Genomic DNA, 26,721 nt, shown 5'->3' on the forward strand with positions numbered 1-26,721 from the left:
TGGCCCCTGGTGGGGAGCAAAGAAGGACATGAGAATGGAGGGACCTGGGGGGGGGTCCCAGCCACACCGGGGCAGGGGTGTAATTTTCTTGCACCCTCTTTCTCTCCCTCCCAAGTCATGCTTCCTTCTGTTTTGCTTGCCTCTTCCAGGGAGCCTTCCCTGACTGCCTCTCCAGGCCTCTCTGGGTTCCCAGGGACTGCAAGGCCTCATCTCCTTTCCCTATAGCCCAAATTCAGGATGGCGCTGCCCTCGGGAGCGGGGCTCCCCTGCCAGGCCTCGGCTGTGGGCTCCCCTGCCCAGGAAGCCCTCCCCCTACTAAGAAGGCTCTCAGGTCTGAAGCCTCTGCTTGGCCTCCACCCCAGCCTGTGGGTAGCCATTCCTGGGCCTGGCTCCCCTCTGGGGACTCTGGGGTAGGCTGGCCGGGGGCTCTGAGCTCTCACAGCCCTCGGGGTGTTCAGGTGACCCCCGGGCCCCACCTGCACCATCCTCCCTTCTGCTCACTGCTAACCAAGGCCGCTTCAGGAAGGTCCAGCGTCCTGCACTGCCCACCAGTGACTCAGGTGGGCGTGGGGAGGGGTGGGAGGGAGACCCAAAGGAACCACGTCTTCTGGAGGAAAGAGGGGAGATGACCACATACTCATCAGAGGTGGAAAAAGTGTGTTCAGAAGAATTGCAGCCAGCCCCTCTGGTGACGCTCAGGGAAACGCTTGTTCAATACAAAGAAGTGAGTGATCAATGGTTTATTCAGGAAGGGAAAGCCCAAGCTGAATGCCTCCCTCCCTCCCTCCCTCCCTCCCTCTCCCACCCCTGACAGCTGGCCCCTCTCCCCGTAGCCCCCACAGGCCCTTGGGAGGGGGACGGCGAGAGGAGGGATGACCCCACCTTGGTGCTGCTGGTGTGAGCGCCTCTCCAGGCCCTGGGCCCCATGACAACATGTAACGTGGAGGGTAGTCAGAGGGAAGAGGGAGACTCTAGTGGGGGCAATAGATGGGGGTGCGGGCAGGGTGTAAGGCACATTGTAACTAAGCACCCGCGGCTACCAGCCCAGCCACACTTTCACCAGCCTGCTCGCTTCCCATTGTCAGGGAGAAACACAATTATGAAACCAATGAAACATTTCCCTCGGAGCAGCTGGGCCAGTAGCTATTTTCATGGGTGGAGTATATCACATCAAGGGACTCGCTTATCTCAGCAGGTAGGAGAAAGGAATATCTTGGTGAAGATCATCCTGCCAGCCAGGAGAGCCCGTCCTCAGGGACCACAGATGCGCGGTGGATGTGGGGAGACCCAAGGCCGGCCAGGGTGATGCCAAGACACTGAGAGATTTCCCTCTGTGGTGGCCAAGGGCTGCAGGCCCCGCCAGGCTGAGCCTGGGTAGGTAGGACCAGAGCAGGGCACATGGGGCCAGTCTTCTCCTAGGGGGCTAGGCTGCTGGGAAGAAGTGGGCCCGTGTGGGGGGGACATGGGCCCCTGTCATGGCCAGACACCTACTGACAGCACCACAGGGTAAGGGGCCTTGGAGAGAAATGGCCAACAGGCCTGAAGACAGCAGGGGCCTGGGCGGGGGAAGCAGGCTGGTACCGTGTGGGCACCCTCTACCGGCCCCAAGGATCCCACCCAAAAGGGGGAACGTGGCGTGTTAGGGGAGAAAAGCCTTATCTCTCACCCGCATGAGGGTTGGCCTCTGAGCACAGGAAAGATGGTGATCCTTAGTCACAAAGCAGGAGGGGGCCTGGATGGGGCGTGGCTGATGGGGAGGACGGGGAGGCCAGGCGGCCCTGAGAGAGCAGGGGAGGGCGGGGTGGGGGGAGGGCCAGGACCCCTCCCACCCAGATGAGAAGAGCAACAAGAATAGCAGTGCCGGCCGGGGAGGGCAGGGGTGGCGGTGCCTCGTTCCTGCCTGCCTGGCACTCATGGGGCCTCACCGGACCTGATCCCGTTGCCTTTGTTGACGCAGAAGGGCCGGTAGTTCGACTGCGGGGGAAACAAGAGTAGTCAGGGAGGTCGGAGGGCACTCGAGCTTACCAGCCGGACGCCCACCCCCTAACCTCCGCCAGGAAGCAGCAGTGGTCTGAACCCCAATAATTCTAGGGGCCTGTGGCCTAACCCGTAAGCTCCATCTACCCTGGGATTGGAGTTGGGCCCCAGTATTATCAGAGTCTCTGGGTTCACATCCTAATTAGAATTCACTCCATCAGTCGACTGGTGAGCTTGAACTTCAGCCTTGTCAACCGGTCTCTCCACGCCCAGGAAGCCCCTCCCAGCACCAGCATAGCTCCCATTAATACGGTGTTCTCTACCCTACAGAACTGGGACGAGGGCTTTCCACAGACGGACTCACTGAATTTTCACAACTACCAAATTAAGTGGGTTACTCTTATCATATCCATTTTATACATGAACAAACCGAGGCACAGAGAGGCTAAGCAACTTGCCCAAGGTCACCCAGCTGGCAAGCAGAGGAGCTGGGATTCGAGACCCAGCAACCCGGCTCCAGGGCTCAACCCCCAGCCCCACTCATGTCAGCGCACCTCTTCTGAGTCTCAAGACTTGGTCTCTGATCTCTCTGCATAATTCTCCCCGACAGAAGGGGTGCAGAGAGGGCAAACCACCGCCCCAGCCCAACACAGACTGGGAGCCTCCCATCCCAGACCTTCCGCCTCTCTCTTCCCAGAACCCTCATAGGGATTCAGGGAGCATCTCTCAGGACAGAGCCGGCGACAACTTTCTTGCCAGCCTGTGTATTACATCCCGCAGCAATTTCACAAAATCAGCACTTCCTTCTCTTCCCAATCATTTCATCAGGTCCCTGAGAAATTGCCCTCCAGCCTGCAATGAAGAGCACATTTTAGCCGCTTCTTGCCCCTGCGAGCACCCTTGGCCCCTAGAGGGCCTCCAGAATTGGCTTTGCCCTTGAGCTGGGTCAGAGCCTGGGCCCGCCTCACACCCCAATGACCCCGGTACAGGAGACACCAAGGGTGATCCCAGCCCCTGCCCTGGCCTGCCTGCCTGGAAACCTGTATCTACAGTAGCTCCTTGCCTACATCTGGTCCACAGCAGGACTGGGGACCTGTGGAATGCAGGGGCTGAGGGAACTTAGCTCAGGCCTTGTTTAAAACACTTATTAAACAACGGAAGAGATGGAGACCCAGGGCGGGGAAAGACATAGCCAAAGTTACTCAGTGGCAGAGCAGGGCCTGGACCAGGTCTCCTAATCCCCAGGTGCCAGCCTGGACCCCAAAGGAGTCAGTAAGGCAAAGTGAATAGACCCAGAAATGGCTGAAGCCTTTCTCACAGGAAGGCTGGGTCAATCAAATGGATCACAGGTCAGTGAATGGCGCTGTCTTGTCAAGAGTCCAGGGTGGTAGGCGGGCACAAGCAGAGCACCTGGGCAGGGTGCTCCCTGCACACACACCCCCATCCCCTGCCCCGTTCCCTCCCTGGCTCAGGGTCACATGAAAGTTGGAAGAGCTATGAAAGCATCCAGGCCATCTGCCTTATGTTACAGATGGGGAGACTGAGGCACAGGGGAAGAATGACTCGCATGGCAAGCTGGTGAGAGGACTGGGGCCAGACCCCAGGCCAGCCTCTTCCTACACTAGCACCTGCCTCCATTTCCCCAGTGCTGGGTGCCAGCTGGGGACCCCGGAACCCTGCCCTGCCAGGCATCTCAAGGTGACGATGAGCCTTCTCTGCTGGGATCAGGGCTCTGGGAGGGAGGAGAAGGACCGAGTCCAGGAAGAGAAAACTTCCTTTTTCTCTCCATATCTGCTTTTTGCAGCCCTGCTGTTGCCGTGGCCCTGGGCCTGGCTCAGATTACACACACCATCACTTAGCTCCATCGCCAGCAAATTAAAGATTCTCTCCAATTAAACCAGCCCCAGTCACTCTTTGTGACCTGAAGCAAATCACCCCTCCATGCTCTGACCTCCAAATGCAAAGACAGAAGGGAGCCGGGGGCTCCAGCCCCTGGGCCCAGCAGATGCCACCCCCATCCCAAGGCAGCTGGCTGACTCCTTCAGCAGGGCCTGGCATGGGCCTTGGAGGAGAAGGCCCATGCGGGGAAGTGAAGGCACAGCACATGAAGGACAACCCCTGATCGCTGAGGTCTCAGGCAGGGCTCAGGCATGTCAGGTCTACAGGTATTAGAGTTCAACCCCATCTCAGCACTGCATAATAGAGCCCCAGAAAGGGCTCTGACTCACTCAGGACCCCACAGTCAGCAGGTGGCTGGGCCCCAAGACCATGCTTCCTCTCGGGCTACTCTTTGATGCCCCAGCTCAGGGTCATTAGCTATCGAACCCTAAATATATCTATTCCTAACTTTGCAGCCTCTGCCTTACCCACGCTATCATCCCAATGACTTCTATGCTGTCAGAGCTGGCCCCCAGGGAAGTGAGACTTATCTCTAGGATGCCCGTCCCCTGGACTCAGCATTTTGACCATCATTCAACAAGCATAGGCAGCAAACAAGCATTTGCACATAAAAAATATCCTGGGCTGCCCACTTTACAGATTAGAAAACTGAGGCCCAAGAAGTATATCTTTACCCAGGCCCCCTGCTATTAGCCCTGGGTCTTTCTTTACTACCCTTTGCTGTATGCAGATATTCAGGCCACTGCCACCTCCATCCCATGGCTCAGAGACCTCACCATCCTCCCACAGGCCCTGACCAGTTGCTCCTGGGAGCCCCATTCAGTGCCCATTCTGCACATGCTCATGCCCAGGCAGGCTCTCCTCACTCACCAGATAATTCTGCTTGCTGGATTTCCAAGTCTGGGGCTGGGCCTTGGGGCTTTGGCTCCTGAGGAGGGAAGGATAGCCTGGGGAGACAAGAGGCTCTGGTCAGAGGGAGCACGGGCTGGCAGTCAGGGGCCCAGGGCCGGAGCACCACAGACGCCATCTCCAAAGTGACTGCCAAGCTCCATACAGCCCATGACCAAGTGCAGCCAACCCTGAGGAGGCATGCAGGAGCCAGGAGGGTTGCAATGGAAAATCCTGAGGAGGTAGGCCAAAGGGAGGGGGCCCCAAGGCAGACAGAAGGAGGAGGAACGGGCCAGGTGGGCTGGGCCAAGCGGCAGGGGAGTGTCACCCCAAATCCAGGTCAGGATCACACCACTTGCTGGGATTTCCCCCAACCACCCTGAAGGCTCACTCCACAGACCCCTCCCCTCCCCAAAGCCCAGGGAAGCCACTTTATGAGCACGACCTGCCAGGATTTCCACCATTAGGCACTCATCCCAACTGCCCCCCACCCCGCCCTGCCCGCCAACTGTGTGGACGAGGCTCCCCATGTACTGGCTCCACTTGTGCCAGGCACTGTGCTGGGACTCGCATAGGTCTTCCCTGTTTCTGTTGCCCTGAGCTGCACAGCTAATAATCAATGGTCAGAATTAGAACCCAGGTTTGCTGGACTCCAAAACCCATCCTCGTGTTCTGTCTGCCTAGTTTGGCTCCCCCTTCCCTGCTTCACGAGCAGGAGGCTGGGGCCCAGAGAGGGGCAGCAATGTGGCTGCGGTCCAGGGTTAAAACAGCGAGCCCAAGGGGGCCTGGAGCACGTGGGCGCCATCTGGGCCTGGGGTCCTCGAGGCGCTGGTCCGGGGCAGCGCTGCCCAAGCCCACCTCCCCACCCCTCCCCCTCAACCCAGCGGGTCTGTAAGGAGCTCCAGTTCACAGAACTGTGAAAAGTGCTCTCAGTGTCAGCCCTCAGCCTGCAGGGACTGGCGGTGGTGTCTGGCAAGGAACAGGCTGTGACCCGGACATGGAGGAGCTCAAGAAATAAACAGGGTCTGTCCTTGGCAGGGGCAGGCTGGAGCCCTGCAGGCTGGCAGCCCTGGGCAGGCTGGCCTGCTCAAAGGAGGATGAGCTGGTCAGGCCCAGAAACCACCTGTAGCACTGCCAGGCTGCCAGCGAGGCCAGCCCTTCCCCGGGTTGGCAAGGGGTTGGAAACAGAGCAGAGAACCCGGCTGTCTCCCTGCATCTGGGGATGGGGGCAGCCTTGGAAAGAGAGGGTTCCTCAGGTCCTGAGTGGGAGGTTGAGAGGGGGGAATTCAGGTCTCACTTCTCAGTTCCCAGAAAGAAAATCCCAAGCCAGCCATGAGAGAGGTGGGGATGGGGATGCGGCAGGGTTGTGGTCCAGGAGACCAGCCTGTATAGCAGGCAGCATCCAGGGGCAGGTGGGCTAGGGATGGCAGGGGGCGAGGGGCATGCATCCTCTTCCAGGGGGCTCTGGGGAGGAGGGACCAGGACACCCTAGAAGTGGCAGAGAGCCCCATAGGGTGTCCCATTTGCCCTGCTGTGGGAGGGAAAAGGTGGGGAGGATGTAAAACAGGCAGGTACCAGGATGATATTTAAACAGCCCACTGCTGTCCGGTGGTTTGGAAAACTCTGTGGTAGCCTGTCCCAAGGTGGTGAACTGATAGGGGACTTTTCTAGTGCCTGCTGGGAGAGAAAGCCATTAGCACTGGTCCCAGGAGGGCCCAGAGGGAGTCACACGTCCCACGGGCACGGCCGCTCTCAAAGCCCTCGCTCAGTCCTCCCTGGCAGCCTGAGTGTACTCCCTGCCTCCCCCGCCCCAGAGCAGGAGTCAGTCCTCCCAGGCAGGCAGGCAGCCCCTGCCCAGAACCCCCATATAGGCCATTCCCAGCAGATCTGGGGAGCTGATCTGCATGAAGGTGACAACAGGTGTCCCGGTGTTGGTGTTTTGGAGGAGAGGCTCTCCTAGGACAAGGCCTTCGCCTGGGGAGACTGCAGGCCAACGGGGAGATGCTAGGGAGCGTGAAAGCTCCAAATCACACCTAAGGGTGGCCGTCTTCCCTGCCGGGTGGCCTTTAATCCAAGCTTGACCAGAGATCAGGGATGATCTGTTAGAAGCCAGACAGGCCAAGGCAAGTCCCAGAACTCCCTAGGCCTAGGGGTCCTGCAGGCTGGGACCCTCTAGTCATATCTCCTTGCTGGCAGATCCAAGAATCCCAGCCCTGGGTATAGGCTGGGATCCAGCCTGGAAGGGAATGCTGGATGATAAAGCCACCATCCGAGGCCACTGCCTGGAGGTCCGCCTGCCCCTTTCCCACTCCCTCCGCCTGAGCCCACCCAGCCTGCTTATCCTGTCTCCCAGGCCAGATGTCTCCAAGCCAGAAGGCAGACAGGCCTGCTCCCACCTCAGCCCAACAGAGCTGCCCCATGCACCTTTCAGAAGAGATGGGAGGGCCGTGGGCCCCACTGTGAGCTGGGGCCTGGCTCAAGCCTGGCTCAGGCCTGCCCCTCAGGATGATCCCATCCCCAGGGGACAGGAGGCATCGGCTGCTCAGCCTTGTCAAAGAGCTCTGGGGGGCAGAATCAGACTTGGGACGCCTTAGAGATCATCTCATCTGCCTCTCCCAGCAGGGACTCGGCAGGACTCTGGCTCCACGGGATGCTGACAGGTGCTATGTGGCCACAGGGTTCTAGAGTCAACCAAGGCTGGGAGTCACTGGGTGACTGAGTTAAATAAACTTTCTGCAATAAGAAGACTCGGTGCCTGATGGAAGCACCCTGGGGATGTCTGGGGTGGGGGTTGTAGAGGGTGTCATGTGTCCGCACCTCCATGACACCGAGGCCTGTACCACAGCACATCCTGAGGTACCGGCGTGTGGTGGCCCAGCCCTCCTGACAGCAGAGACGTGGAGGCTGGGCTCAGATTCTTACAAGGTAAGAACTTGTGAGTAGAGTCCAAGGCACTCCGGGTGGGGTGGGCTCACCTTTCAGGGAGAAGGAAGAGCTGCCTTGCACGGCAGGCAGGTCATCGGAGCTCTGGACGGGGGAGGAGTATTCCCAGGCCCGGGAGGTGTAGTTACCTGGTGGGGGAAGGAAGAGGCATCAGCCCTGGACAGCTTGGCATGGGGGACGGAGGCCGGGACATGGCCATTTCTGTGAATCTCTCCAGCCCCCGCACGTCTCCAGCCAGGACACTGCTGGTCCCTCATCACACTTCTGGCCAGTCCTTCCTGCCATCAAGCTGTCCTTCTAAACTATAAAGTGTTGTCAGGTCCTTGCCCTACCTAACAGCCCGCTGCCCTCAGATTAAGGTACAAAGTCCTTAGCACGGCCCTCAGCCCTTTCATGAGGCCCTCCCCCCTCCCCACGGTCTCCACTTTCTGCCTTCGCCTGCAGGTAGGCCTCCAGCACTCAACGCTCCAACCAGGCTGCACTCTGAGCTCTTGACACACACCAGGCTCTCGTTTGCCCCAGGCTTTTTGCACAGCCCAGATCCTCTGCCTAGAATAGCCCACCTGCTCCCCCATGCTTAGCAAATTCAGGTGTCGGGTCTTCAGGCATCAGCTTCCGTGTCACCTCCTCCAAGTCTGCATGTGTCTCAGCCCCACGCCCCGTATGGCATTGTAACTGCACGTTTAATGGTCCACGTCCCCCACCGGGCTCTGTGGGGGCAGGTGGAATGCCCGTCTGGCCCAGCATCACACCCAGTGCCTGGCACCCAGCCTGCTTCCTGGAAGGTGCTCACTGTACAGCTGATGGATGGGTGAATGAGTAAAGGAACAAATAAATACAAACACAGGCGAAAACTTGGAGGCGGAAGCAGCTGATACAAGTCCTGAAATTCTGTTTGCCAGGTTGAACAGGCTGCAAGTGTCCATTTGCAGGTGGACAAAAAGAGGCCGTGGGGACGGTGTGGCAGGGACAGCAGGGGCACCGCGAGGGCCTTCGAGAGCCCCTGTGGGCAGTGCACCCTCTCAGCAGCCCAGAGCGTGGGGGACTCCCCCTTGGTTGAGCTCACTCCACAGCAGAGCCCACCAGCCCTGGCGATCTCCTGCTGCTGCCTGCGGGGTGGAGCCGGGTCAGCGGTCACATGGGGTTGGGGCGGGTGGCCTGCCCCGTCGTGGACCCCCTCCCACAGGGATCTCGGGCAGACTCTGCAGCAAGGCCCTCACTGAGCACGCCTGCCAAGGCTCCAAGGGGCCATCCGCCTTGCCCTTTCCTTCGCCCATTCGTTGGTGCCCTCTTCCTCTCATTCAACAAATGTTTGCTGAGCCCCGCCTTCTTCTGGACCCTGGGGTCGCAGCGGGGAACAGGGCAGACCCAGCGTCTGCCCTCACGGAGCTCACAGTCTCCGGTGCTTGGTGGTGAACCCAGTCCTGCACCTAGAGGCCTGGGCACGGCCCTGCCCACGGTGCCCCTGACCTTCCAGATATCCGGGGGCCTGGTCCTCACTACCGAGCCCCGACTCCCTTCCTCGTCTCTTCAGATGTCCTGGTGCTGTGTCCGAGGGGTGCTCTGGCAGAGCTGGCCTGGTCTCCTCCCCGCCCCCGCATGTGGCACCCACCGTAGGAGCCCCCAGAAGCTGGGCTCATCGAGGGTCGGCCCTGCCCTCGGCGCAGCGGTGCCCTCAGCACTGTGGGCAGAGTGGGCCCTGCGCTCAGCAGCTCTCCCTGGGGAAGCCGTGTCTCCACCCCCCCATCCCACCCCTCCCGGGTCTTAAGGATGAGTCGCCCACACACCTCCCTGGCAACAATACCTCCTGGGTTTCCAGGGATGGTCCATTTCATAGCATGCCTGACTTCTTGTTTCCTGCTCCCCTAGTTTGTCTTAACCACTGTATGACTTTCCGACCCAGGAGTACACAAATCAGGAGAGGTCCTCTGTGGTCCCCTGCCCCGACATCTGCTGAGGGAAGTCCCCACACCTAACCCTGGTGTTCACTTCCCCCTGACTCAGCCTTCAGGGAGAAGATCCTATGGACTCAGGGATTTCCAGGGATGCCGAGGTGCCCGGCTGCCTTTCCTCAGCCTAACGACATCACACACATGCGTACACACGCACACACACGCCCGTACACGCGCATACACGCGCACATGCCCTAAGCCCACTAGGACCCCTCGTCACCCGTCTCTGGGTCCCCAACCCCACCCCAGCTCCCCACATTCACCTCACGTGGGGAGCCCAGACCCCCTGCCCATGACCCAGCCCACAGCCCCTCCTGCCCACCCCCCAGCTGAGCCGCCTCCTACCTTTGGGGCCATACAGATTGTTGAAGGTCTTCTCCTTGGAGAGGCGGTTGGGGGACACCGGCTGGTACGACGTCCTGGCCCCACCTGTGAAGCACACGAGGAGGGGCTGTCATTGCAGAAAGGGGGACCTGGCTCAGTCGGGGGCCTGTGGCTCTGACCTGAGGGGTGTACTATAGGATTCCTTGCCCCCAGACAGCGGCCTCTGCCTGTGCCAGGGCCTGTTCCCCCACCAAGACAGCTCCCTTGGGTCTAGGATAAGGTGACCACGTAAGTTACCTTTCCAATCAGAATGGTTCTGAGCGTGAAAGGGTGCTATGAATAGTTATGCTGAGGGCACCAGGTGTAAACCTGGAGAGTCTTAGATAGACTAAGATGTATGGTTGCCCTAATTAGGGGCTTTGAGGGTCACCAGAGCCTTCCTGAGCCAGGCCCTGTGTGACTGAGACCCCAGAGGCTGGGAAATGGGGTGCCCGTGAGGAAGCTAGGCCATGGCCACCATGGGGCAGAGGTGCAGGGCCCTTGACCGAATGAGGGCTGCCAACTGGAGGGGCCTGATGAGCTTGTGCCACAAATACCTCCCCCACTACAGGGATGCTTTCCCCAGGGACGAGCTCTAAATGGCACAGGTGTTTCCCTCCCTCCCCCATTCGGGCTTCACAACAGTCTTGGGAGGAAGGCAGACAGAACGGGCTCCGCACCGCTACTTCACAGATGAAGACAACGCGTTCCCCACGTGCGTCTGCATGGGTCAGAGTCCTCCATCGGCTTCTGCCCTCCTGCCTAACCAGCCCCACTCCCGTTCTGGCCGAGCACCAGCTGGTCCTTCTCTAAACCCGCACCCCAGCAGTCCATCCCTCTCGCCCTGCGCCCTCTGTCCATCACAGCCACGCCCTCTCTACCGAGCCCCTGGCCCCTCTTGCAGGGAGCCTGGAAACTAATCTCTCCCGGAAGTCTCACTGCCCAGTCCCACTGCCCCAAAGCTCCCAGACTCAGGCCACTATCCGTTGGCGGCCTTGCTTCCTGATCTCCTTGCTGACTCCCTTGGCCCCTCCCCTGCCTCTACCTTGAGCCCGGGGCTCCCAGATTTCCTCCCTCCCGTCGCAGAGGAGGAACCTGTTTCTTCTCCTTACAGATGTCACAGCCTGTCTCACGGTAACAGAGCTGGACGCTCTCTTAACAGCTGAGTCCAAGCTCCTTCTTCTCAGATGAGGATACTGAGGGGGCAGTGACCGGCCAAGGTCACCAGGCCCGGGCTCTCGGGTGACATCTGGGCGGGTCCATGCTCTTTCCTCAATCCCCCATTATTGCTCCGCTCCCCTCCGCCTTCTACAGAGCAGGCCAGCCAAGCAGGGGCCAGTCGGGGGACTTGATACCACCCCAGGGTCTGATCCTCAGAAGCTGGGGAGCCAGAAGGGTCTGGGTCAGGGCCAGTGATGCTGGAATGGGGCTGGTTAACGCAGCTCACCCTCTCACAGGACTAGACCCAAAGGAGAGCGCCCCGGGGGAGGGAAGGGAGCAAGACCCGCCCCGGCCAGGAATGTAGGGCCCAGTACTCAGGTCCAGCTTCTTTGCCGGAAGCCCAGGTGTTGTTTTCAAGTTGGGTGGGGTGGCCAAGGTTCCTCTCTGCTGAGCTCATCTCCCCTGGGCCCCTCCCACCGAGTCGGTGTGTGCGCATCTGAGGCCTGTGGATCAGTGCCCAGGGCCTCGAGGCTCCCCGCTCCAGGCCCTGGCGTCTTCCCCACATCTCCTTTCTCCCCCTTCCCTGCACACCCTCTCCTGTCCTGACCCCCGGCCCCTCACAACACAGGCACATGCACACACCCCTCTGTCCACGGGGCACAACCACCCTTACGTCACGGGCATCGCTGTGGTTTGTTGCTGGTGCCAAAGAATGTGATGGGCTACAGCAGGGCAAGGACAGCCAGGCGCTGGTCTCTACCCACGCCCAGCTGGGCTGCCACCCCTCAGGCGGCGCCTCGCCAGGGCCTGGGATGGAGGGCTGAGGGGCTGGCGTGCATGGGTGGGGGGTGAGGAATTTAAAAGAGCAGCCGTCACCCCCCTGCCTGGAGGAGCGGGATGGCTCTGGAGAAGCCAGCCCTCCCTCAGGACCACGGAAACCTCAGCAGAAGCAAAACCCAGCTCAGGCTGGTGGATGGGAGTGGCTGATGCCAGCAGCCAGGAGCCCCTCCGGAGGGATAGAGAAGGAGGGTGTGGGCTGGAGGCGCAGGGGTGGGAGGGGTGGGCACAGGGCAGGGAAGCTGAGGGGCAGGTGCCAGACGGAGGGCGAGAGGAGGTGCTGCTACTTACACCGGGAAATAGGCCTGTCCGCGAGGGTCACTCCCAAGGGGAACCTGGCTGCATCTGTCCTGGACCATCCCCGCAGCGGAGGACCTGCTCCCTTCCCTTACCCTTGGATGTGAGGTACATGGAGTACTTCTTCACGGTGTCTGGAGCATTCCACTCGCTGGTGTAGCTGTTACTGTAGTTGTTCACGTAGCGATGGTCATTCCCTGGGAAGCAGAGAGGTCGGGTCAGCAGAGGGGCAGGTGGGGAGGATGCGCTGAGCCACTGAGGGTGTCGCTGAGGCAGCCCATAGCCCCTCTGTCCCAGGGAGAGGCGAGGTCCCCAACCTTGGAGAAGATGGCCCCCTGCCCAGCATCCCCTCCGGCCCTGAGCTCCTGGGGGGCGAGAGAGGGTCTGTGTGGTGGGCCATCCACCCTCCCTGGGACTGGCCCCTGTGAGGAAGACGTGTGCAAGGCACTCTGCAGTTTACAAGGTGCTACTGCGTTTCATTTCTTGTTTGATGTGTGCATCAACCCTTGGGCCGATATGAAGATGCCCAGGTGACAGATAAGGAAACTGAGGCTCAGGAGGGGAGGGAAGCCACTGCCCCGTGTCACAGGGCCCATAAGGGCAGGTGTGGGGCTCGAGCCTTCATCCCTGTCTCCTGGCTCTGTCTCAGCCGCTGCTGGCAGCCCAGGAATGAGATGGAATGAAGTCCCAGCATTGGCCTCCATGGCCAGGGATCCAGCCTGCGGAGCCGTGCAGGGGAGAGTGAGCTACTCAGGAGGGGTAGCTAACTCTAGCTGACTCCCCCCTACACCCACCGGCAGACCCCCTTGAACCCAAACAAATCTGTGGCTCCAAGTTTGCCTTTCCCCCGCTGCCCTCTGGCCCAGTCTGTTCTCCTGCTACTTCCCCATCTCCTACATTCCCTCTGCCCTGCCCTCTCCCTCTCTCCCGGGCAAGAGGAGGAGTGAGGATGCTCATCCTTCATCTCCATCACGTGTGCCAAGCAGGGGCCTGGCACATAGTAGGCGCTTCACGACAAATAGAAATCTTCCTTGATGTTGGCCCCGTCCCGTCCCCACCAAGCCCAGGATGAAGATGCTCTGGTGCGTCTCAGACCCCACACCTTTGATGGTGGGGATTGAGTCCCTGCTCTGTCCGGTGGGCAGACTGCAATCAAGGGAGAGAAGACGGTCACTCCAAGGTCTGACTCACCGGCCACCCACACCCCACCTCCTACAGCCAGACACACTCCCAAGCACACAACAGTGCCAAAACGCCAACATGGAGGCCCGGGGCCCCAGGCACAGGTGCTGGGCTGCTGACATCAGTAGAACCCATCCTCTTCTGGCAGCCGCTTCCCAGCACACCTTGGACAGGGCCCAGGGCCCCACTTGCACAGAGGTCATGGCCAGCACTATCATGACCTAGAAATGGCACAGTGGGCGGGCTGCAGGTGGGAGGTGGGCACCCCAACCCGGTCGGGGCTGTCCTCATCAGTCCGACCAGACCTCAGCGGAGGGGCTCCCATACCAGGTGTGTACCCCAGGGGTCATGATCATCACACTCCCAGCTCCTCTGCATGGCCACCAGCAGCAGCTGCTTCTCAGATGAGAGGACACCGGGTGGAGGCGTTGAACAGCAGAGGTTGAAACCCAGCTCGCCCCCTGCTTAGCCGTGTGCCCTTTGAAAAGCTTCTTCTCTAAGTCTCAGCCTTCTCATCTGTGACATGCAATTCATCCCACAGGGAGACTAAGATAATGTAAGGGAGGCGTTCCCACAAAGCCAGCGTCCAGGGAGGACCCAATCACTGTGAGCCGTCCCCTCAGGATGGTCGCCATGGTCATTAGGAGGATTTCAGGACCCAGGTGCCACTTGAAGCCAAATGATGGTCTTGCTGAAATGGTTTATCTGTCCTCAGGTGTGACTGAATGTCCCTCACATCTCACGGAGACACTATGTGACATCACCATCCCCAAGACATACAGATGCTGCCCCCTGAGTCCCAGCCTTTCTGTGCACTATTACCCCCTTCTCATCCCCCAAAGAATCACATGCTCCCTTCGGAGACCAAAGACCAGGGTCACTGCCTTCGGGGTGCTGGGGCTAGAAGTCATTAGTTAGGCTACAACCTCAAGGCCTGGGCCACTGGGTGGGGCTTGGGGAAAGTGTCCAGCTTCAGGCCCTAAAGGGACTGGGCTGGGAGTGGTGGAAAACCACTTAATGGGGCAGTTTCTCATGTTAGGACGCTGTGAGGTGATTCAGTTGCCTCTGCAGAGGACAGAGTGATTCAGTAGAGAAGCTGACTTCAGGGGAGCTGGTGAGTCACCAAGACACGCTGTGCCCAACCATCCCCAGCCGGGCCACCAGGCCAGGTCCACCTCTGGTCTCAACACTGCTCAGCACGGCCATGGTGACAGGCAAGTTCTCCCTCCAAGCACACATGCAGTTCTAGGTCATGTCCACTGGAGCCAGCAAAGCCACCAGGTTGGAGTCTGGCCCTTACAAGCTGCAGCATCTACACAGCTGCTGGATTGGGTCCGCCAAGCAGACGCAGAGCTGAATGAAACCAATCCCTGAGTTTGATGGACAACCCACAGAGAAGACATTTGTGTAGCCAGTGCCTGGGATGCTTCCTGCCCTGGAGGCCCCTTGTAATAGCTGCATAACTGTGGCAGCAACTTCAAGGGAGAGGGGTACCATCCCTGAATCCTAGTCCAAACACCCTTAAGTGGGATGGGTGGCTGGGAACAGTGAGGGGCCAGCTGGCTCGATGTCGGCCTGCACCAGGCAGCAGGACTTGGCCTGGGAGGAAACATCCATGGCCTTGGGGCCTGCACACAAGAGGGGACTCACCGTTCTCCATGTGGTTCCTCTCGATGAAGTTACGGCTCAGGTCCCCCTTGCACATCTTCTCAACATGGCGCATGCACACATTCAGCAGGTCGTCCTTGAAGTTGCCCAGCGACTGCCCCAGGCCCTCCCCCTCCAATAGAACATGATAGGTGGGCAGGGGCGGGGGGAGGGAGTAACTGCTCATCAAGGCGCCATATTCCTACCAGGAAAGGAAAGAAGCCATTAACTTTCTGGGTCTCTGGGAGCTATGGGGACCTTTCTCTGCACGGGGCCTTCATGGTCCAGCTGGAAGACTCAGCACAGGACGCAGAGGAGCTGGGCTCTAGATCTAGCTCTGCTACTAACTAGTCCCACTTTTTCCCACTAGGCACTTGTTTCTTATTCTTCTGTAAAATGAAAGGGTTCAACTAAAATCCACTAGATGCTAATATCCCTAATGGCACTAGCACCGAGACATGTGACTCCGTGGTTCCTATCTCTTAAACTGGGTGCATTGTGCCTACCTCATAGGGGTTTATGGATGTGACACAAGCTGTGAAGTCTTTGGGCGTGAAAGCACCAAAGAAAGGCAAGGAATTACTAGCGTATGGGTCAGTCATGGTGGTTTCTCCCCCTGCTCATGCCCACTCACTGCCTCTACACTTTGGCACTTCTCATCTCCCTTCCCTCTCACTGGAGAATCCCTTCATCTCAAATCCTAATGGGACTTCAAGACCCAGTCAAATTCCACCGCCTCCACAAAGCTGTCTCCAGCCTGTTTGCCCTTCCCAGAGCTTCCACAGGCTCTTATCTCCTGAACCATAGGCTTTATCACTTAATTACACCCTCTTCTATATTGTTCTCTAATTGTACGTGTCTTATCTTCCCAGACAGATTGCAGCTCCTTGAGGGCAATAACCATGTCTTATGCCTTTCTATTCTCCACAGCACCTAATAGAGTACTGGGCGTGCAGTACCCAACACAGTCTAGCAGGTGGAAGGATGGATGGAGGAATTGACAGACAGACAAGATGAAGGAAGACAAATATGCAGCACTCATATGTCACACACACCCATACCCAGTGCAGGCATCCTTAATCGATCACAGAACTGTTTCCTGCTGAGCCTGGACCACTATTTGTACTTATCAATTGAAGTTGGGAAAAGGCGGTGTTTGTGCGCCATCTTTAAAGTAGGTAAGGAAGTGGCTTGGATGGAAAAATTAAATAGACAGATGGAATGGAGCTTAGAGGGACGAATGGGTGGATAAACGGATGGATGATGGATGGTGGATAGGTGGATGGATGGACAGATGGACACTGGATGAGGGTCTGGGTAGTGGATAGAAGGACTGAGGGATTCAATGACAGAGGAGTTGCTTGTTACCTGAAGAAACAGCACTGAGTCGCTGATGCTGTGGAGCTGCTCCCTGGTCTGCTTGTCGTCCTGCAGCACCTTGGCCCTCTCATGAAGAGCATCAACGATCACCTCCATTTGGTCTACAGCATCCTGCTCCCGTTGCTCCAGTGCAGCCCTCACTTCCTCCTTTTGCTTCTCCAGGTCCCGCATCAGGTCTCGGAAGTTCTGCTCCAGGGCGGCCTTCTCACTGGTGGTGAAGCTCTGCGTCCAGAGTGAGGGGAGAGAGGAAGGATGGTTTCAGTAATTAAAAATCTCCCTAGAGGGTGCAGCTTTAGGTTCCCAACATAGAGTCAGGGCATTTCTACTGCCCTGACCCTGCAAGCCTGTTCAGCCAAGAATCTCATTCAAAGTCATCATTGAGGGATGCCATCTCTTGATAGAGATGGCCAGGGTTTTTTTTTTAACAGCCCACCTTTCCTTATCTATCAGCAGCTCCTCCCCCTTGGTGGGTTGACATGACCTATCATTCTACCCTTGGGTAACTCCATGGGCCCAGAAGTTGCCAGATGACTCAGGGTGTGTCCATTGAAACTTCAACCAGACCCAAACATCATTCAGAAAGTGAATTAATGAGCTGTTTATGTAGCCAGGGTCAAGAGTCAGTGATTTCAGGTTGTAGTTTACAAGCATTCAAACCATGGCAGACATACATCTAGCCACACTGACACAAGTAAAGGGAAAATAGCATGCATTTGGTGGCTGGGTAGCCTGGTGGGCAGAACAGACATCGGTGGACATTGGAAGCCACACCGGAGGACAAGTTGGTCCAGGGTCTTTACTTGCTGGGATAAAGTAAAATGAGCATTAGGTGCTGGGCAACATGGATGCCTGGCCCACACTTAGAAGGGGGCAAGAGAACCCAGAAGAAACGAGTGTGGGTTGTAACTGTGGGCCTGAGACCTCGAGCTGGAGCACAGGCCTGCCTCTTCCAGGCAGCACAGGGTGGGGAGAGCCCTGGGGGCTGCTTACCTTGATGTGGTCCTTCTCCTTCTGCCACTTCTCAGCTTCATCTTCGATCTCGATGATCTTGAGCTGCAGCTGCTCCTTTTGCAGTGACAGCTCTGTCTGCAGGGAAGGAGCCGGGGTTGGAGGAGAAGTCAGGGGGAAGAGGTGGAAGAGAACCAGAGAGTCCGGGAGTGGGCCCACCCAGGGGGCAAACTCGAGCAGGGTCCACCACTCAGCCCTTCAGCCGTTCATTCAGCAAACACTCATCAGGCCGTCGCATATGCCAGGCACCACGCCAGTCACCGAGGATCCAGCAACAAGTCAAACGCCATCTCACTGTAAACTCAGGGCTCTGGGGCTGGGCAGCCCAGCCATGTCTTCATAAGGCTGACCCTCTGCCAGGCCTTCCACCCAACGTGAGCAGGAAGGAAGCTCATTTACGGGGTTCCCACTCCTTTCAATGCACCTGGGGCCATCAGGGAGCAGCTTAGGGGAGAAAGGGGACGCAGCCCAGCTCAGCAGAGCCCAGCCCAGGGAGTGTCCCGTGGCAGTCACAGTGTGCAGCGTTTCTATGATATGACGTGAGGCTTGTGTTGCAAGCAGGAGCCTGGGTGGCCGCCAGCGGGGACTTTGTCTGGGCAGGCACAGTTAGAAACCTGTTGATGAGAAAGGGAGTGCCGTCTGCAGTTTGGGCAAGTTCGGGACTTTATTCAGGGTCCCTGGGGGAGAAGAAAGGCCAGCAAGTGAGGCAGTGAGGGTGGATGGGAGAAGAGAAGGAGAGGTTCTAGGCACCCCTGCTCAGGAAGAGAACATGGGCTGTCAGGGGCTGGGGTGGGTTGGGAAGAGGATCTATCAGGAATGAGCTGGGACATGAGCTCTGATGGATACGGAAAGTATGGATAATAGTTTCCTTCCAGCGGAGGAATGTCCTGCTCTGAAAAGCAGCTACAACAGAGACAAAAGTGGAGGCTTGAAGCCAAGGTCAATCCAGTTCAGCCAAGAGGCACCTCTTTTGTTCTGTGGGTTCCCCACGTGTGCTCCCAAAGCACCTGCCAGCTTGGGAGACAGGTGGGTGATCTCCACCTGAAGGCAGGAAGACCAAGGCATCTGAGAACACCCCGGAGTGCTCACCGGTCTCCCCACTACACTGGGTTCTGAACACAGAGTCCCACCCATTTCCAGCCGTCTCCTTGAGGAGCCACAAGAAGAGTCAAGATGTGGAAGCCACAAACCACCAGGAACGTGAGCTCTCTTGGCAAGGAGTCCTGAGCAGCTGGGCGCACACGTCACGCCTCCTGGATACGCTCCCAGGCCAGGGGGCTGCCGGTGGGTCCCTGTGCAGACACCCAGGGAAGTGGATTGATGGAGGAGAGAGAGTCCTGGCTTTCTTGAAAAAGTGCCCAGAGGGCCGAGAAGCTGGTGGAGAAGCTGGGAAGGCCTAGAGCAGGAGCTGCAGAGCCCCCAGACAGCCCAGGATTCCAGCCCTACCTGCTCTGCCCACAGCCCTGGGATCCCCAGGCCAGAGACTCTAAGTTCTTCTCAGAAAGCATGTGCCCCACGAGCTACGTGCTGGAAAGCTCACAGCACAGAAAATGCCATCGCCAGGGATGGAAAGTGTTTAAGAGGAGGAGTAGACGCGGATGAAGATGAGGATGTGGCCTGGTCTCTGGACAAAGGCTGGGAGAAGCCAGCTGTCAATAGACACGGTGGTGGGAGGTTGGAGAGCCAAGGGACCCAGACCCCATGTGGGCAGCGGAGACTCTCTAAGGGGGCAGAACCAAGAGCCCGGAACTCTGAGGTTGGCAGAGCCGGTGGCCTGGAAGGTTCCTGGGAAGCCTGGGACTGGTAGGCGGGTCTGAGCTGTGAGGAAGAAGCCTAAAGGCCGGACAGTGGGTCTGTGCTGGGCAACTTTCCCGTCCCTGGAGAGTCCCTCACCCCCAGCAAGCAAGGCCCCAGGGGGATGGGACGCCGGAAGCCGCCTCCCCCAGCAGCTGAGACGTCCTCACCAGCTCAGCAATAGAGCGGCTGGCGTTGGGGCTTCTCACCCTACCTCAGCACCCAGAACAAGGAAAGCAGAGAACAAAAGTGCATTCACTCCCACCCCCAGGCCTGGGGGGCCGGGGCGCAGGCGCAGGGCAGTTCTTCCATGAAATGAGCCTGGGGGATCCAGGAGGGAGCCCACCCAGAGCCCAGGACTGGGGCTCCAAGGCTTTGAATCCAGTTACCACCACCTCTAAGCAGGTGGCCTTCACAAGTTAACAAACTTGGTGCCTCGGTCACTCCATTTTTCATGGAAGTAGTATGAGGGCCATCTCCCAGCCAGGTGTGGGATGAACTGGGATCAGGCAAGTGAGGCTCTCAGAGAGCACCTGGCACAGAGAAAGCGCTGACAAGTGGTCCCCTCCCCACAGCTGGGTGGGGCACCTTCCATGGACCAGGAGCCGGCTCGGAGGGGAGAGGACAGGGTGGCGGGCAGGCCCACAGGCACGGGTAAGTGAGGGGAGTGGGCAGGTGCACGCAGCTGAGGTCTTGGTGGTGTTCAGCGCTGTGGATGGAGTGTGCCGTTGTGCTGGGGCCCAGGGGTGGTGCGTACACAGTCGGGATACAGAGTGAGTCGTCCAGGGGCGAGGGGAGGGAGGTCAAGACATTGGGCTGCAGATGCAAAGTAGAGGCTTAGATGGTGGGGAACTGAAGATTGGAGGATATTGGGGAAAGCGGAAAGGAGGTAGGATAAAGGGGGTGGTGCAGGCAGGCTAACCCCTGTGCGAGGGGAGAAGGTTTGCCTAGAGAAGGTGAAGGTGAGGAACCAGCGGAGTGAGCAGACGTGCTTGGGGGACCAGCTGGCAGCTGTGGGGCATGGGGGATTAAGGCGAGGAAAGGTCTTACCCACAGAGCACAGACTCACTGGCCAAGAGGGAGGAAGAAGGCACTGAGTACAGAGGAGGGAGAGTCCAGGGGCTCTAGAACAATGAAGAGCCTCGGCCAAGGGTAGCAGGAGTCAGCCCCTGGGGTCCATCCTGAGCAAGAGAGGCAGGGAAGAGGGAGGCTATCAGGGGCGCACAGAGGAGAGCCAGAGGTGTTGGCCAGTGACCTGGGAGGGCCGGAGGGAGAGGCAGCCGATCTGGAAACAGGTGAGAGAAAAGCGGAGCCGCCCTGTCTGCAGCAGTGGGCGGAAACATCAGTCAGGGCGGAGGAGAAACTAGTCTCCTGGTTTCTTTGGGGCACCAGGGAAGTCAGCATCGGCTGGGAGGGGGCCTTGCAAGGCCAGACTTGCAGGGCACCAGGGACCTTGGGCTGGGAACTCTGTGCTACTAAAAGGGTCTGCTCTCACCTCTGGGATGAGTGCTACCCTGTCAGGAGAAGAGGCTTTGGGGTGAGACCTCTGGGGATGTGTCCAGCATCTGTTTAGCCCTTGGCAATTTTTCCCTCCTGGCAGGGTTGCACAAAAGCCAGAAAAGGCAGGATATAGTAAATAATAAAACATAGGAAGGCTCCAAAATACTGGGTTCTCCTGCAACCTTAGAAGGAAGGACCCTAACTGCTTTACTGAGCATCCACTATGTGCCCGCATTTTTCCTTTCATCTGCAAAAGCCCCCTGGGGAGGCAAGCCGTGTTATCCCCATTTTACAGATGCAGAAGCCGAGGCCCAGAAACATTGAGGAGCTTGCCTGAGTTCTCCCAGCGAGGAAGTGGGAAGACCACGACACAGCAACAGGACTCAGCTCTGTCACGTGGCCTCCACCTCTGGGCTGTTCTCTGTACCTTCCAGGACATCATCCATGCCCTTCACTCCCGCCCAAGCTCCCCCACCTCACAGATGGGGCAATTCATCAATTCTGCCTCTTTTCCTCTCCTCCCCACACCCTCTCCATCACCCCCTGAGGCCCCTCTTTCTCCTTCTTTCCCTCCTCTCTTGAAATCTGATTAAATCTCCTGATGTCTGACAGGGCCTCAGCTCCCCTCAGCTCCACCCCTGTCTACACCTCCCTCCCAACTTCCTCCTTCTCCCCAGCTCACTCCCTACACCCTGCCCAGGCCTGTCCCTAAATGCCTTCTTTGTTTCCTTCTCCCACATTCCTCCATGGCGATTGCCTCTGGCTCAGTTGCCTGGGACAGGCCTGTGTAAGCCACACAGCCTTGAAATACTTCTGGCCTTGGGGGGGCAGAGGGGTGGCCAGTGGCTGTTGGTGTCTCGGCCGGACAGACGGGGCCTTCAGGTGCAAACTCACCTGAGCACTCACCTGGACACGTGCCTGCGCTGCCCCCACAGAAGAGGAGATGGGGCCCCGAGGGATCCTCCCCTGGTCTGAATTAACCACACAGGCCGTTGGCTGTGACATTTGCCAGATGAGTCAGTTAATTGCCAAATTTGTACTTTCAGACAAATGGTGATTTTATGGATAAGAATCTGAAATGCTGGAGAGATGTCCCCATTTCCACACAGATGTCAAACAGCCCAGTATTACTCTGCTTAGCTGGGGCACACCCTTCCTTCTGCTTTCTTGGGTGTCAGGACGAGGCAGGGGCAAGACGGAGTGGGAAGAGCATCACCCAGACTGTCTCCAGACCAGCATCGGGCCCTTGACATGTTACCCCACCTCCCAGGCCTCGGTTTCTTCCTGGTAAAACTGGACTAGATTCCTGATTTCCAACCTGACTACGTATTCGAATCCCTGAGGGTAACTTAAAAGTACAGATCCCAGGCCCTGACCCCCTGAATCAGAACCTCCCAGGTGACCCCAAGGAGCCACTGCCAACCCTATAAAAACAACATTGAAAATGGTGGAGAGAAAACAGGCTGGGCTATGGCCACAGTGAATCTGAATCCCAGCTCTGCCACCTCCCAGTGCTGTAACGTTGGGTAAGTTTCTTGGCATCTTTGAGCCCATTTCTTCACCTATAAAATAGATGCAGTTACTCCCACCCCGTGGGACTGTCGTCAGGAGTAAACATGGAAATGCTCAGGCTAGCGCCTGGCATATAGATGTACTCCATAAAGACAGGGGTGTCTCCTGCCTGCCTCCCTGGCACTCTATTTCCCTGCCTCCTGCCTCTGTACCTCTTTTATTTTGTCCTTTCCTCCCCAGCACCCACAGAGTTCATCCCACCTCCTTTCTCACCCACCCTGTCCCAGAGCAGAAGGTTTCCCCCAGATCTCTGGGGAGGATGGTCCCAGCACCTGCCACGGCACCCTAGGCCTTTTGCCTGGCTCATCTTCCCAAACCCCGGTCATGGCTGTCCACCCAAAGAGCCCCAAAAGCCCAGACCAGCACAGCTCCCAAAACTCAATGAGCAGCAACTGCCCATGCCCAGCAGCCCGGCAGTTCAGCCTTCAAGGAAGAATTGGGCAATGAGACCTGAAGCAAAGCCACAGGCCATGGTGACAGACAGGAACCGAGCCAAGTGATGGCGTCAGGAGAAAGACCAACGCACGGAATCTGAGCCACGCTGACGAGCTAGGACCTCGCCCTCCAGAGCAATGCTTGGCCTGAGCACTCCTCCCGGCGCCTTGCCAGGCTGCCAACCCAGAACCCAGGAGGACCCACGACAGGCAGGCTGCCCTGCAGCAAGCAGCCATGGCCAGGAATCCTCCACCCTGACCCGATACAGCAGAAGGCACTAGGGATAGGCAGGAGGAAGTGCCACGAGACACAGGAAAGGATGGATATGTACACTGCAATCTCATCAGTGTAATCCAGCCCAGGAAATGCCCAGAGGCAGAGGGGTGGGCCACAGGACACCTGTGGACCTCCCTTGTGACATTCGGAGTGGAATGGGAGACCTTCTGATCTTGGGTCAGCAGAAGAAGGGTTGTCATGCTGGCACACCAAGGGGCCTTTCTCCAGCACTGCCTCTGCTCGGAGTCTGTAGCAAGGTCTGAGGCCCAAGAGATGAGCACCGCAGCCCTGGGTGTTGTCTACACTTTTGTGCAAGTAAGCAAGATAGGTCAGCGATCACCTCACCTGGGCCTCACCGACCAGGCTGCAGAACAGGTTCTGGACGGGGCTCCTTGCACAAAGCTGTGTGGGGCCCTAATGCCTGAGTCTGCAGGGGCTGCCTCCAAAGGATGCCAGGATTGACACGCCAGTCCACTTTGATCTGTCGGCCCATCTAACACTGCTCTGTGCCAACATCCCTCACGTCTGACGTTCCAGCAGAGCCAGACCGGGACAAAGTGCCCCACTCCATCTCCATCTCCACCCAGCTGCTCGGCACCACCCATCCCTGCCTACCTACACTGCTGGTACACACACACACACACACACACACACACACACACACACACACACACAGTCTGAAGCTCCCGCCCCTAGAGTCACTCCAGTGAATCAGACATTTTCCCCTGAGTCCCTGCAATCCCATCCCCCTCAAAGGAACCCTAACCCTTCCCCTAAGTTGCTCCCCATCATTGGTTGAGGACTCAGGGAACTTCTTCCTCAAACACTGAGCTTGGACAGGGCTCTTCCTTTCTCTGGGCCTGAGTCCCCAGGCGAGGTGGAGAGCAGACTGACGAGATTGCTGACGCTCCAGTCTGACGTTCTGCCCTCCGCAAGTTGATGTTTACTTACAGCCACTGCTGTGTAACTGGGGGGATGCGCCCCAGACTGGTGTGTGCGTCTGAGCTCTGCCTCTTGACCTACGTCATGAGCCTTCAAGGGTGAGAACTGTGTCTTTGAGTCCTGTCCCAGTACTAGAACATGAAGTCCGAGTCCCAGGTGCCACCAGAGAAAACTGCCCAAGACCGTCCCGTCCTCCAGGGGCACTCAGGCTTTTCTTAAGTGGACATACCCTTGTTTCAGATGAAATTTGGGGGCAAACCTACAGATAAATAAGAGGATGCACTGCTTGCACTGGGGGTGGGGACAGGGGTCCCCTGATTTCTTGGCATCAATCAGCCCCCCTCCTCATCCCTGATGCCTCAAAGACATTCCCAAGAATCCTAGGGCTCCAGGGGTCCTTTGAAAACTTCCAATCTAGTCCAATCCCTTAGTTTCACATGAAGGGAAACCAAGCCTGAGAGAATGGAAGGGACTTGTCCACCATCTCACAGCTGGTTAGAGGCAAAAACCAGGACTGGAAGTCAGGTCTCCTAAAACACAGCCTGGGACTCTGCAATTTCTTGCTTGCGGTGGCTGAGGATGATTGGCCCTCGTTCTGTTTTAACTTCCTAGGTGTCCTGGAGGTGGGGTCCATGGCCCCTGCCCCATCTCCATCTCCCTATCTGAAGCTTGAAGCCAGACTGGGGTCAGGGAGTTAGGGAAACTGGGATCACCTTTTTCCTGGGCCAAATGAGGCTTCTGTAAAGGATCTTTGAGTCTTTTCTCATCTCTGACTCATCTCTCCTGCCCAGGGGTGTGGGTAGGAGAGAGTAACCTACAGACTCTCGGTTAGGAAGGCTGGGCCCAGAGGGTGTCCTGTGCTGCCCCATTCTGCAGGGTGCGGAAAGTCAGGTGCCCTGCCTTGACCACCGGCTGGAGACCGCCCATGTCACAGAGCTGTGTGGCCGCAGGTACACCAGCCCAGCATCTGTGGAGTCAGTAGCGGCAGCCACAGCTGAGCCTTTGGTCCAGCACACCCTCTCCAGGTGTAAGGTGTCCACGTTCACAGGCTTCCACACACCCCCTCTCCTCCCCACAGAAGCACACGCAGGATCACGTACACAGAACACAAACATACTTAACGTATCACATATACAGTCATATGCAAACATCCACATATGAATAAACACCCCCCCCCACTCCAACCCTCACCAAGAGTGTCCACCTACAGGCAGAGGTATGTCCACATACAACCACACACACAAAGCACACGGGGCCCAGCGGAGGGAAGGATAAAGGAGGCCACTGGGAGAGTCAAGAGACTGGGTGGGGGATCCGATAGAACAAGAAGGAGCCACTGGACTGCAAAAGCCAACTCTGAAGCTAGAAAAAAGGGCCTTGAAGTGGTCCTCAAATTCCCTTCTCCTCACCCATGACTCATCCCAGAAGCCAGCCCTGCTCAGGTGGGAAGAATTCTCTCTCCCTTAAGGAAAAAAGAAAGAAAGAAAAGAAAAGAAAGGAAGGAGGGAGGGAGGGAGGGAAGGAAGGAAGGAAGAAAGAAGGAAAAGACCCAGGTAGACACAGGGCCCAGGACTGAGTGCTGATTCCCTGACCTGGCTTGAATTTATCCTATGACCTTGGCCAAGCCCCCCATCTTTGCTGAGCCCCCATTTGCTCATCTAGGAGATGCCTGGTCTCCTGAGGCCTTAGAGGATTGGGGAACCGTCTCTGACTCCCAGCCTGGGGGCGGGAGGGGAAAGAACTGTTTTCAGAAAGGACAAGGGACAGCAGAGACTTAAGCCCCAGACCCTGGGAACCCCCAGTGGAGAAGAAGAGGTGGGAGGACGCGTTGGGGGAGGAGAAACCTGGAGGGGCCCGCTGTTACCTCCCTCTCGGCTTTGGCCTCTTCCACGGTCACGGTGCTGTGGTTCTTGTGCTCCTGGAACATGCAGAGGTAGCAGATGCAGGTCTGGTCCGTCTGGCAGAAGAGTTCCATGGTCTTGCCATGCAGGGGGCACTTGCGGGTCTCGAAGTCCCAGATGGGCTCGAGCAGCTGGTGGTCACGGAAGGCGGCGCCCTCCAGGTGGGGCTTGAGGTGCAGCTCGCAGAAGGAGGCCTGGCACACCAGGCAGGACTTGACGGCCTTCTGCTTGTTGCCGATGCACGAGTCGCACAGGACCTCCTCGGAGCCCGACTTGGAGCGCAGGAGGTTGCTCGAGGCGGCCCGGGGGCAGCTGTTCCGCTGGAGGTCCCCAGGCTCCATGATGGGCATCGTGGGCTTGCAGGGCTCTGAGAAGATGGACCTGCGCTGCTCCCCCTTCTCAGCAAAGGTGATGGGTGGCTTCTTGGGGATCCCCAGCTGGAGCCTGGCATAGGGGGACATCTTGCCTTCTCCAGAGTCCATGCTGAAGTAGTTGGAGCCCTTGTCATCCACAGACTCAACAAATTGGATGATGGGCCGCCGCCCCTTGTTGCCCAAGAGGAGGGAGCCCTTTCCCTCGCCTGGCTTCAGGGAGCCACCCAGGCTCTTGCCCTCGGCCGCTTCCCTACCGTGCCCGTTGCTGATCCTGGCCTCTTTACCTTCGGCCTTGGCCCCATTCTCCAGGCTGCCTTTGAGGCCCAGTGGGCTGCGGCCACCCCTGGCTTCCAGGCTGGCCCCATTGCTCCTGGAGGCATCTGCAGCTTCCAT

The 26,721-nt window shown here is 58.0% G+C and overlaps 1 protein-coding gene across 2 annotated transcripts; it reads right to left on the reverse strand.

The window, feature by feature from the left end:
• Positions 1–792: 792 nt before the first annotated feature.
• On the reverse strand, positions 793–26,721 carry TRIM29 (tripartite motif containing 29; the record flags this gene model as incomplete). Of its 2 annotated transcripts, XM_082628374.1 has the most annotated exons (10): positions 793–1,974; positions 4,747–4,823; positions 6,340–6,438; positions 7,740–7,835; positions 10,005–10,088; positions 12,413–12,514; positions 15,150–15,348; positions 16,515–16,748; positions 17,517–17,612; positions 25,918–26,721. In XM_082628374.1, the coding sequence occupies 10 exons, from the start codon at positions 26,719–26,721 to the stop codon at positions 1,912–1,914; spliced, it is 1,854 nt and encodes a 617-aa protein (XP_082484500.1). In that variant the 3' UTR covers positions 793–1,911. The 2 variants fall into 2 exon arrangements, with proteins under 2 accessions (XP_082484500.1, XP_082484501.1); XM_082628375.1 differs by lacking the exon at positions 6,340–6,438.

This window comes from Mesoplodon mirus, assembly GCF_964341445.2.
Source record: "Mesoplodon mirus genome assembly, chromosome: 7".
In the NCBI taxonomy this organism is placed as follows: Eukaryota; Metazoa; Chordata; class Mammalia; order Artiodactyla; family Ziphiidae; genus Mesoplodon; species Mesoplodon mirus.